The sequence below is a fragment of the Chelonoidis abingdonii genome, chromosome 6, assembly GCF_003597395.2.
Source record: "Chelonoidis abingdonii isolate Lonesome George chromosome 6, CheloAbing_2.0, whole genome shotgun sequence".
Taxonomy (NCBI): domain Eukaryota; kingdom Metazoa; phylum Chordata; order Testudines; family Testudinidae; genus Chelonoidis; species Chelonoidis abingdonii.
In genome coordinates this window covers 4,657,798-4,669,918 of record NC_133774.1, presented here as the reverse complement: position 1 = coordinate 4,669,918, position 12,121 = coordinate 4,657,798, and the positions used below count along the sequence as shown (strand labels likewise).

Sequence of the window (12,121 nt, the reverse complement as noted above, 5' to 3'; positions counted from 1 at the left end):
ATATTGCTACAGGGGAAACTTTCAAACCCTCCAACTTAAATCCATTCACTTTGCAGGTGTTTCTCCTTTGCTGTGTTTGCTAAGGGCCCAAACACTCAGGGCCAAACTCTCTGCCGGTGTCACACTCCGAGCCAAATCCTGCTGTCATTTGTAAAGCCAGAGTAACTTCATCAAATAAACGGGGAAGTACTCGGATACTGGGGTGAAGATCGGGGCACATGTGCTTCAGACGAGCTGACAGCCGGATACGTGACCCCTTGGGTTTACGCCAGTATAACTGAGGGCAGACTATGGCCCCATGACGTCAGTGAAGCTGCACCAGGGATGGGCTTGGCTCTTTGTGGATGGAAAGAGAGTCCCAGCATAAGAACAAATACCAAAATAGTATCAGTGAGTGGAATAAATCCATCCATTTTGTCAGAGATTTGGTTATGAGCTATTCGCATGGGGAACAGCTCTTTCAACTAAACGTTTTTCCCGTTCAAAATGGAGGCTGGTGGGAGGACAGCTGAGATTTCTGGGAGAGAATCATCTGGCTGTGAGCAGCAGCAGACTCAATCCTTAAGAGGGTCTGCACGTTCCTGGTCAGCAGAGAGTCTGCAAACGGGTCGCCAGCGTGTTTAGAAAACAGTGCTGCCAACCCTGAGGTCCTTGCTCAGTTTTCCCCAAATCAGTGGCAGTTTTGCCCGAATAAGGATTGCTTAAAAATGGAGTCACGTGTGAAGCACAACGGCATCCTCAATCTGCAAAATGGCGTGAAAACTGGGCTGTGAAAAACTCCGCCACGTTCTCATCACAGATTTTCAGGTCAGAAAGGACCATTGTGATCATCCTGTATTGCACAGGTCACAGAACCTCACCCACTGGTTTCTGCTTTGAGCCTAGCAGCTTGTGGTCAAACTGAAGAATATCCTCACCTCAGATCCTCAGCTCACTGAGACTTCCCAGCTCTGGTTATCCTGGTGCCTTTGTGTCACCTCACTAAGCCAAGAACCTACGTTCATTCTGATTGTGCATTGAGGAGCCAGCTAGTTTCAAAGAATGTTTGCATCCTGGGCTCAGTGAAACATGGTTCACTGAGAAGAAATTATTCAGCTAGTGGGAGTTTTACCTTTGTTTTCAGTGGGACCAGGGCTAGGCCAATGCTGGATCCTATGAACTGCAGCTAGCATAACTACCTTTGTTTGTTTTGTCTATCTTAGGGTGGATGCTCTTCGGAGCAGGAAAAATGGCTCAATTTAGTGCTGAAAAGTGCTGTGTACATTTACAGCTATGTATAAATCGGTGTCACTGTTATTGCTTCTCTGGAATATACCAGCTGGTTTGTCTGATGGACTGTTCAGGAAGAAATCCTTCATCTCCAATCAAGTAATAACTTCCCAGCGAGATTCCAGCATGCAAGACAGCCAGTCTTGAACACCTTGTTTCCATCTGCACCACCACAGAGGAGAAACCTATTAACTAGCACTGGGGAATCTACAGAAGTTTGGAACATCCTGGAAGACAGCAGTAAAGGGCAAGAGGGGGCCAACTTTGAAAGTCTAACAGATGCCAGCTTCAGATCAAGTGTAAAGTCTATAGCATCACTGCTTCCTCTCATGCTATATACATTCTCCAGCTTTGTAACTGGGTTAGAGCTGCTCTTGGGATTTCAATGAGGAGATTTGCTATCTAGTGCTCAAATACTATAGTGAGAGGACCCAGATAGACAGGACAGGGGTTCAGTTCTGGGCATCTCATTGCCAAAAAGATATTGACAAGCTGAAGGGAGTTTAGCAAAGAGCAACAGAAATGACTGGGAGACCTGCAGCAATTGATGTATGAAGAATAAAAGGCATTAAATCGGTGGTTCTCAAACTTCTTTACTGACGAACTCTTTCACATAACAAGCCTCTGAGTGCGACTCTCCTAATAAATTAAAAACATTTTTTAATATATTTAACAACATTATAAATGCTGGAGGCAAAGCGGGGTATAGGGTGGAGGTTGACAGCTTGCGACCCCCCCCATGTAATTATCTTGTGACCCCCCGAGGGGTCCCGACCCTCAGTTTGAGAACCCCTGCATTAAATCAACCAACTGATCTGCTAAGAGGAATCCACCTCGGCTCATGACCGATTTGTGAGCAGTGAAAAAGGAAGAAAAGAAAGCATGGTAAGCAATGTAGAGTGATGGTGAAATGAAGGACCTGCCTACACAAGAAAGTTCTACCGGTATCAGGTAAAGTATAAATTTAAACTGAGATAGTTCTACAGTATAACCCTATGAGGACACTCTTATTCTAGTATAAGATAATGTCGCTTGGGAAGTGGTTTAAGACAGAAAAAAGCCACTTTTATACTGGAATAAGTGTGGCCCCAAAGGAAGTGATACCAGTATAACTATAGCAGTTAATTATGCTGGGAGAACAAGTGGGAATCCCTACCACTTAGATCTTTTATAATTAGATTATACAAAACAACAAAAATCGTATTATAGGGGACAAGCCTGCATTGTTCTCCATAGGGATGGGCTGGATTGAACCCTATGGGGATATACGAACCGCATGGTAACCATTTAGGCTGTAGAAGAGATTGACCTTTCTAACTGACCAGGGGCTTTCTTGCTAGCACTCAAACAAGCAGATATCAAACAGGGGTTCTGTGATTTTTGCAAAGAATTTGTCATGTTAGAAGTACACCGAGTCTCTCATTTGACGTCTTTGCTTTCGCTCCTTCGAAAAATGTCAGTCATCCAACCAGAGAGCAGAACAATACCACGTGGCTCAGGTAACCCACTTCATGCCAGGAATAAGAAATGAGTAGAGCAGAGAAGAGTGGAAGTAGTAAATGAATCACTTAGCTCACAAACAGTACATAGGCTGTGAAGAGTTCACATAAAACGTGCAGCACCTTGTTAAAAATGCTGACAATTCATTACAAAAAGAATCAAAATCCCTTCATGGATAATTCCCTGGCAGAAAAAAGGGGAAAATTCACCAAATAATCCTCGGCAAAAAAGATCTAATTACCACTTGTTGCTGACCCAGCAGTTCTAAGAGCAGCAAGGGCCGCATTGGACCAGCCAAGTAAATTTCCTTCCCATGTTTTCATTTCTAAGATCGCCATGCTGTGCGAACTCCCTGCCCCAGTCAGACAAACTTGACCTCAGCTTGTCGGCCTAGCCTGGCACCTTGTCATATCTCAGAAATGAAGCAGTCCGGCCCCATCAGTTGTGGAAAGGAGGAACTCTCCAAGTAAAAGCAAGGTGCTGCAGGAGCACACTATGCTGTCCGAGCCGCCGCCTTTCACTGAGCTGTAAAACCGATCACTTAAGATCATTAAGTATCCCAGGGCATTTTTCACAAGAGTAAGGGCATTAAACTCCATGGCTTGCCAAATTCCAGTCCAGGTCTTTTAATTCTGCCTACCTCAGAAGTTTAAATGGAACTGACCTGCTGGGTAGGTTGTTACAGACCTATCTGTGTAGCATGTGAGCACCTCACAGGCATTAATACTGGGTCCTCACAAAGCCCCTTGGAAGTAAGGAAGTATCATTAACCCCACTCTACAGCTGGGAAACAGGGAGATTAAGTGCTTCGCCTAAGACCACAGAGGGGGCTTGTGGCAGAGTCAGGAACTGAACCTGTATCTTTCAAATCCAGTCCCGTGCCTTGACTCCAAGGCCATTTTGCTTCTGTCTGTCCTCACACTCTAAATTGCTGTTCAGCGTGGCCGGGCTGCCATCCGAGAGGTGGCTGCGTTTTGTGGGGGACGGTGAAGTCTCCCTGGCGTATAACCTGCATGCCGTTCTGCAGAATGCTCTGGTTTCCTTTTGGGTCGAAGGGGTCAGGAACTGCCTGCCCCCTTCGACCCCCAGGATTGCATTTGAGCATGTTATCACATCCGAACGAGCCGAAAATGTCTTTCCCTCCCTGAGGTTGGTCGCCTGCACTCCGCTGTTTGCTTGGAATCGTGTTTGCCTTGAATTGCTTTTGATATGCGGAATAATTAGCACCAGCAGGATGTTACATTTTTAATGCTGTGTATTTTCTTTTGATAACTTGCCCAAGGCTCCCACCAGAAAAATCGTGGCGGAGGTGAGGTGCTGTTGGGTTTTTTCCCCCTCCCCTCTTTTGCATGAAGAATGCAAATACCATCTGTCAGGCTGCTTTAAAGCTGTTAAAACACAAGTCAGGCTTCAGAGAGGAGCTGTTCACTCCCCCTCCCCCACATACAGCAAACGTGACTGACAGTGCGAGAGTCTCTTCTCTGTCAGAGTGATATTTGTACTAGTGAAAGGCTCTGGCAGTCCCCAGTATATGCAAAGGACAAAATGCCCTATGGGCAGAGGCCAAGGAACCTTCCTCCAGGCTCACTCCTCACCCCAGCCATGGCCTGCAGGAATCCCTTCTCCATGGCCTAGGCAGCGCTTAACTTCTAGTGAGAAGGCCACTCAGGGGCCCAAATAGTGCCTATCAGGATGGGGGTGGTGGTCATGTGACACTGCACCCCGTATTCTTCACAGTGATATTATGATATGATTATGGCATAAGTCGGATGTATTTTATGTAAGATAGGTCATGCAAGATATCATTGGAAAAGTTATGATTTACTGAATAGGATTATCCTATTTGTATGCATGTTTCATTTTTGTGTCTGAAGCTAGGAATATTGTCTATGTATCTGTATTACAAATGTCTTTACAGCTGGGGAACGCCCACTAGGCAAAAGACTGTCAGTCTAGATGGCAGGCTGGGAAGGGCCCATTCAAATTAACGAACCATTAGGGAGAACAATAAGCCTTAGAAGAAGCTTATTTCCGACCTAGGGGCCTGCCTGACAACTCTACAAACAGCCTCATGGCAGCTCTACAAACAGCCTCATGGCAGGTCACCAGTGCTGGTCTCCATTTTGGAATATCAGTGTTCTTCTAGTGACTAGCATGGGAACCAAGCTTTGAGACAAAGGGTTCTCCACCATATGCTCTTCACTGACTTCCCACCCAAAGGGATTCTTGGAAACACCGAAGGAATGGAGACTGAACTGGGTGAAGTGCTGGACCCAGGCTAAAGGGATTTTTAGCCCGTGAAAGGAACACCTGGGGATTTTAGCTGTAAGCAAGTGCAGCTGGCCCCTTAAGAATCTGCAGCTTGCTTGAATCATCATTTAAGGTAAGAATTTGCTACTCATGTACAATCTCTTTAGTATATTAAACTTAGTTCATGTGTTTTGTTTGTTTGCTAGGTAACCTGCTTTGATCTGTTTGCTATCCCTTATGATCACTTAAAATCTATCTTTTGTAGTTAATAAACTTGTTTTTACTTTATCACAAACCAGTGCGTGGGAGTCAAAGAAAGCTGTTGCATATCCTTCTCCACTTTGAGGGAGGGGGCGAATTTCACGAGCTGACGCTGTACAGATCTCTGTGCAGCACAAGACGGTCTAATTTTGGGTTTATACTCCGGGGGGGGGGGTGCAATTGAGCAGCTGGGTAGCTCCTTAGCTGAATGTCCCCATGCAGAGCTGATCACAGTGTCTACATGTACTGCAGCTGGGTGCGTCCCTACCTGTATGTGTGCTGGAGCCTGGGAGAGGGCTTGGCAGGCTGGTCACAGCAGTACAGCATAAAGGAAGCCCAGGCTGGTGGGTCAGGGGGGCTCAGTGGTACCCCAGTTCCAGGTGGCACCCCGAGGGGGACCCGTCACAGGTCAGATATGAATGTCTAATACGGCATTTAAACAGCCTCTTAGCCCGAGACCCGCAAGCCTGAGCCAGCCGACCTGAGCCAGTCGTGGGTGCCTATTGAAGTGTAGACACACCCTTCATGTCGCCTGGATGCACAGGGGGAGTCACCCAGGCGGTCCCATCAGAGTCCAAGCCCTTTCTGATGAGTAACTTCTGGCTGTCCTCCCCGTGCCCAACCCGGAATGTACTGCTCTTCACCCCCCCAGGGAGAGGATCCTTTTGAACTGGGCTCCTTCTCATCCCGCTGTAAGGTCTCGCCAGTGTCTCTCTGCCGGCTCACGCTACAGGAACTTCGGCGCTGCCAGGATGGATCAGACCGGGGGCCCATCTAGCCTGGAATCCTGTCTCTAACTGTGGCCAGCCCTAGCTGCTTCAGATAGCCGGTGATGGGACAATCTGCCCACGGGGGAAGTTTTCTCCTGAGCTGCAGTAGCTAATGGTCAGTTTATGCCCTGCTGGTTTATAGCTCCCTCGGTCACTGTACCTAGTCCCTCTCTGTGTGTCTCTGCTCCAAGGCCTCTATCTGCTCCCCCAGCCCATTCTCACTGCTCCTACCCACTACACCAGTCCACCTGCTCCCATGCTCCCTTGGGGCAAAGAGCGAGGCATTTGGCTTGTGCAGCGTAGCAAGGGGTGCATTAGCTGCATTGGCTCCTCTCCCGACTCCTAACTGCCCTGAACTCCAAGCTCCTCTCCCAGCCTCTGCGAATACTGATACCTTTGCAGAAAGCACAACTCAGAAAACCATTTCCAGGCAAGAGAGGGGAGGACAGCAGCCCAGATTCCTTACTGATGAGAGATGGAGGCCGGAGGATTGGTACGCATCTTGCAGCCATCATTTAAAATGGCAACCCAGAGTGACTCCTTGCAGCAGGATGCTAACAAGCGGTGCTGTGTGACCGGCAAGTGAGGCAGCAGCAAAGGAAATCAAAAGAATGTGCCAGTCATTTTCCACTCAATTAGAACTCATCTTCTGAGCTGCTGGGGAGGGGGTTTTCCGCTGGAGACTGGAGAAGGGGAGAGGAGGAAACACACCAAATGTTAGTTCTTCTCAGGGCTCTGGTTGTTTAGATGGGCCCCATCGCTGGTGGTCTGACAAGAAAACAGGTGGCAGACTAGCTCCACGCTCAAGTGAGATTCAATTCAATTCCATTCAGAGGGAGTCAGGGAGAGTCTACTAAGCTCCTGCATGTGTGGCTGGGCTTCTAGGGGGAGGAAGAGCCTTTAATCTGAGGCTGCATCTGAATTTACTGCTGGCTGTGTCTACACTAGGAGTTTCTGGAGCCATAGTTCCCAACGGGTGCAATTATCAGTCGAGGCTCTAGTATAGACTGTGCTCAGGCATGTTTACCTCCACCACTCAGACAAGGGTTAGATGGCAATGGCCTATCTAAACTTGGATAAAAAGGTGGATTTTTTTTAGGAACATAGGACTGGAAGAGACTTGCTGGGTCATTGAGTCCAGTCCCCTGATACCACAGGCAATCCCATCATACCATCCTGTTCATAAATTTATCCAACTCCATCTTCAAACTAGTCAGGTTGTTCCCCCAAACTATGCCTAGTGGAAGGCTTCGCTCCTCATTCCTCTGATGGGTAGATACTGCCTTCTAATTTTAATCAAGTTAGTTCAGTCAGGGTAGTTTAACTCTGTTGAAACCCCCATGAATAAGAATGGCCATAGTGGGTCAGACCAATGGTCCATCTAGCCCAGTAGCCTGTCTTCTGACAGTGAGCAGTGTCAGGTGCTTCAGAGGGAATGAACAGAACAGTTAATCATTGTGATTCACCCCCTGCTGTTCACTCCCAGCTTCTGGCAAAGAGAGCCTAGGGACACCCAGAGCATGGTGTTACATCCTTGACCATCTTGGCTAATAGCCATTGATGGACCTGCCCTCCAGGAACTTATCTAGTTCTTTTTTGCTACCAGCGTGGATACATTTCAATGCCTTTCACTCAATTTCAGCACGTTATAAAATGTGGGTTTTAGCTACAATAGTTTAGCATGTGCTAAAATTCAATGGTTTTCTCTTGACTGGAGTTTTAGAAGACGTTAATTAGATGGAACTATTTAATATCATAGATATAAATCTCAGCCTAGATAAATCCATTCTGGTAAAAGCCTCGGTGCCCTCCTGAGCCTTGTTTACACTACAGCTCCCACAAGTGGAACTGCACCTGTGGAGCATCCTGGGTCTGATCAATCCTGGCGATGAAAAGGCCATTCAAGGAAGAGTTGAGTCCTGCAGTGACATGTCCGAACCTGCATCACATTGTTGACTCATATTCAGTTTGTGATCCATTATAACCCCCAGATCCTTTTCAGCAGTATGACTCCCTATCCAGTTATTCCCTGTTGTGCATCTGAGCTTTCCTTCCTAAGTGTAGTATTGTGCACTTGTCTTTATTGAATTTCATCTTGCTGAAATTAGACCAATTTGTCAGTCTTTTGAATTCTAATCCTGTCCCCGAATGTGACCATAACCCTGCCCAGCTAATTTTTAAAGCATACTCTCCCCACCGTGATCCAAGTCATTCATGAAACTATTGACTACCACCAGATGCAAGACTGACTCCTGTGGGAACAGATACATACTCAGAGTTTGACAGAAAATGGTCGATAACTACTCTTTGGGTATGTTCTTCCAACCAGTTGTGCACCCACCTTACAGTAGTTTAATCTAGGCTACATTCCCCCTCTTTCCCCCCCGCCCCTTATTTTTGGAGATTGTCATGTGGGACTATGTCAAAAACCTTACTAAAATCAAGAAATATCCATGTCTACTGCTCCCCCTGCCTCCATGCTCTAGGTCAGTAACCCTGTTGAAGAAGGAAATTAGGAAATGGATTTGTTTTTGACACGTCTATGCTGGCTAACCTTATTATCCTCTAGGTGCTTACATACTGATTGTTTAATAATTTGTGCCAGTATCTTTCCAGGTATCAAAGTTACGCTGACTGGTGTATAATTCCCTGAGTCCTCTTTGTTCCCCTTTTTAAAGATAGGTACTCTGTTTGCCCTTCTTCAGTCCTCTGGGACCTCACTCATCCTCCATGAATTCTCAAAGATAAGTGCTAATGGTTCCAAGGTTGCTTCAGTTAGTTCCTTAAGTACCCTAAGATGAATTTGATCAGGCCCTGCTGACCTGACTACATCTAACCTATCTAACAATTCTTTAACCTGTTCTTTTCTATTTTGGCTTGCATTCCTTCCCCCTTGTTGTTGCTGTTAATTGTGTTTAGTATCTGGTCCCCGTTAGTGACCTTTCTAGTGAAGATTGATGTAAAACAGGCATTAAACACCCCAGCCTTCTTGATATCACCAGTAATTAGCTCTCCTTCCCTACTAAGTAGAGGACCATCACTTTCCTTCATCTTTCTGTTGCTTCTAACGTATTTAAAGAACCTCTTCTTCTTGCCTTTTATGTCCCTTGCTAGGCATAACTCATTTTGTACCTTAGCCTTTTTGATTTTGATTTGCTTGACTTGCTAAATATTTATTTAAAGTCAAGCAAGCTCTTTGAGACCTCAAAAGAGGCCCAATTTGGGTGGTGTAAGAAAGTTCGAGTAGGTTCTCTGCCGATGACTTCCTCCCATAATTTCTCTGCCGTCTCCCCAGCTGCCTACTTAACCACTTACTCCTCACTGGGGTGTCTATCCCTTACTCTCTGCAGGTGTAAACGCATCATTTCTGTAGATGTGCAGGCTAGAAGGGATCAGTATGATCATCTAGTGTGACTTGCTGCATAACATAGGACATAGAAATTCACCCAGTGATTCCTGCATTGAGTCCAACAACCTGTAGTGGAACTAGAGGTTGCCTTTGTTTAAGGAGTGTGTCCTTTAGAAAGACGGCTAGTTGTGATTTAACGACGCCAAGTGATGGACAATACACCACAGCCCTGGGCTAGTTGTTTCAGCTGCTGTTATTAGGATTTGTTATTTGAATTACCGTAGTCATGGACCAGGACTCCACTGTGTTAGCTGCTGTACAAACACAGGACACACAGTGTTCATAGTTACCTCACTGTTAAGATTTAGTGCTTTATTTCAGGTTTGAATTTTTCTGAATTTAAGACCATACAGGGGCCAAATCCATTCTTGGGGTGAGTGAAAGCAACTCAGCTGAAATCCATGGAGTTGCACCTGCTTACACCAACCATAGATTTTGCCCATCTTTCTCTCTCCCAGAACTGACATATGCATTGCCTGAACACTGGCTGAATTGCAGGGACATCATTTCCTTGCTCCTATGGCCCAATAATTGATGGTGCATTCGTGTAACCAACACATTGTTTTACTTGTTTCTGGGCTTTGCTCTTCTCTCCCAACTCAAATGGAAGAAAACTTGAATCTTGAGGAAACTGAAGGCTAGTTGGTTAATTCTTGCATTTACATTTTTGGTCTGGTTTTGGCCAGAACCAGAAACATGAGAATATCTGTGATAGTTTCATCTTAATTGCTTCATACAGCAGGTTATGACAAAGTCTGAGATGCTCCTAGACTCAGCCAAAGCTTTTCTAGGCCTAACCAGACAGAATCAAAGCCAAACGGAAAGTTTGATACCACTGATGATGTCATTCGTCTGTGGGTTGTATTGGGCTTTGGGTTCCCCTGAGATGAGGGACGCTGGAGATATGGAAGGTTCTATTCTTTTTGGGTTCTTATCACGGCCCCCAACACTTTGGCAGCCATGTGATTACCATCATTATCACACATAGAACAGAAACAAGAGTTCCAGCGAGGGGTTAGGCCAGGTGCCACCACGTGGGTCAACCGGCTCCTGAAGCCCGGCTGCCTGGTCAGTAAGGCTCCATTGTACCTTACAGCTGGGCAGGTGGCTGGCTGAGATTTCTGCCAAATGAGCATCTATGAATTGTGGACACAGAACTTAGCACCACAGAGTGCTGGTCTCGGATTAGAGCTCCTACGGGCTAGGCTAATACACATAAAAAATAATGCTATCATAGCTCATCCTCCTTCTCCTGTTTGCTTCTGTCACCCAGCTCTTGCCTTAGATGAAGACTGTGCATTTACTGGGCAGGAATGGGCTTTTATTGTATGTCTGGGAAGCACCAAGACGTCCAGGTGCTAACGCAGTGCACACGCTCAGTAACAACAGCCTGTCCCACTTGTCTGCTGTGTTTCCGGTGGCTCTTCCCTCTCCTAAGGGATGTCTGCATCTCTCAATGTAGCTGATACCAAACCACGCGGAACCTGAGACAAGGGAACTATTTATTCATTGTTTTAGAGACTACATCTCGGCCTACAGGCTGTTCCTGAATTACTCATTGTGACCATCTGTTGCTCGTGGCATGTGATAGGGCAGCCGAGTCACCCAGGGCACTATTATTTGGGCTCCCTGGCTGACTGAGTGAAAACAGGGGTGGAGTAAGTCTGGTGCAAACAGCGAACCCTTCTTTTCATGCACCCATTACCTGCAGGAACTTCTTTTTCCCTGCTCAGAATGGGAGGCAGACAGCGGAACCACTTCAAAGGAGGCCTGCTTCCCGCCCCAAGCCGCGTCCGAGTGGAAAGGAGCTGAGCATGCATTCTGGGGACTATTCTGACAGCTCAGTTATCTCCTCTGATCCTGGCAGCCCGAGATGGGAAACAGGCGACACACCAGGCCGTAAGCTGGGACTCAGATGGCTCGGGGGCTGCCTGTTCAAATCTTGCATTGCTCTGTGGTGACCACATGGCATTGTTATCAGACAGCTGTTTGATGGCCTAACTACTGGTCACAGCTAGGGCTACCAACCCACCAGGATTGTCCTGGAGTTTCCAGAAATTCAAAGATTAATCTTTAATTAAAGATTGTGTCAGGGGATGAAACCCCCAGGAATACGTCCAGCCAAAACTGGCAGAACCTAGTCACAGCCCATGTCCTAAGCAAAACACTCAGTGAAGCAACACAGAGTTGACATGGACTCTCTTTCCTACAGCAGAGGAGCCAATGGGCTATATGGACCACAGAGACCATATTCCCTTCTCCTGACTCAAGGGAGTCCCTGCACAACATGGGTACGACACATCCATGCTCTGCCCTGGCTAATCCCGTTCTGTGGATAACAAAGGCTCTGTTCCAAGGCTGTCAACCTGGCACCTCTCCCTTGCACTATCACCCAGGAACTAAGGAAGGCAGCCTCGTGCCACACTCAGAATCAGTCAAACCGCCCGCCCGGCTCCAAGAGCCCAGCGCCGGCTGGAGAAGTTACCTATGGCGAACTCATCAAAGGTGATTGTGGTGGCGTTTCTGCCCAGGGCATTCGTGACTGTCAAGGTCACCTTGTACTTCACCGTGGAGAACAGCTGGAGATATCTGATGTGACACCTGTTTTTGGGGAAAGCGTCTTTCTCACAGATCAACTCTCTTGGGCCATGCCTGTCAAAAC

The 12,121-nt window shown here is 46.8% G+C and overlaps 1 protein-coding gene across 1 annotated transcript in view; it reads right to left on the bottom strand.

The window, feature by feature from the left end:
- Positions 1 to 12,121, bottom strand: part of CNTFR (ciliary neurotrophic factor receptor) — a 470,837-nt gene that overhangs the window by 50,524 nt on the left and 408,192 nt on the right. Inside the window, exon 6 of the mRNA XM_032780890.2 lies at positions 11,945 to 12,111. Within this exon, the coding sequence (XP_032636781.1) occupies positions 11,945 to 12,111 (167 nt within the window). The remainder of the gene's footprint in view (positions 1 to 11,944; positions 12,112 to 12,121) is intronic.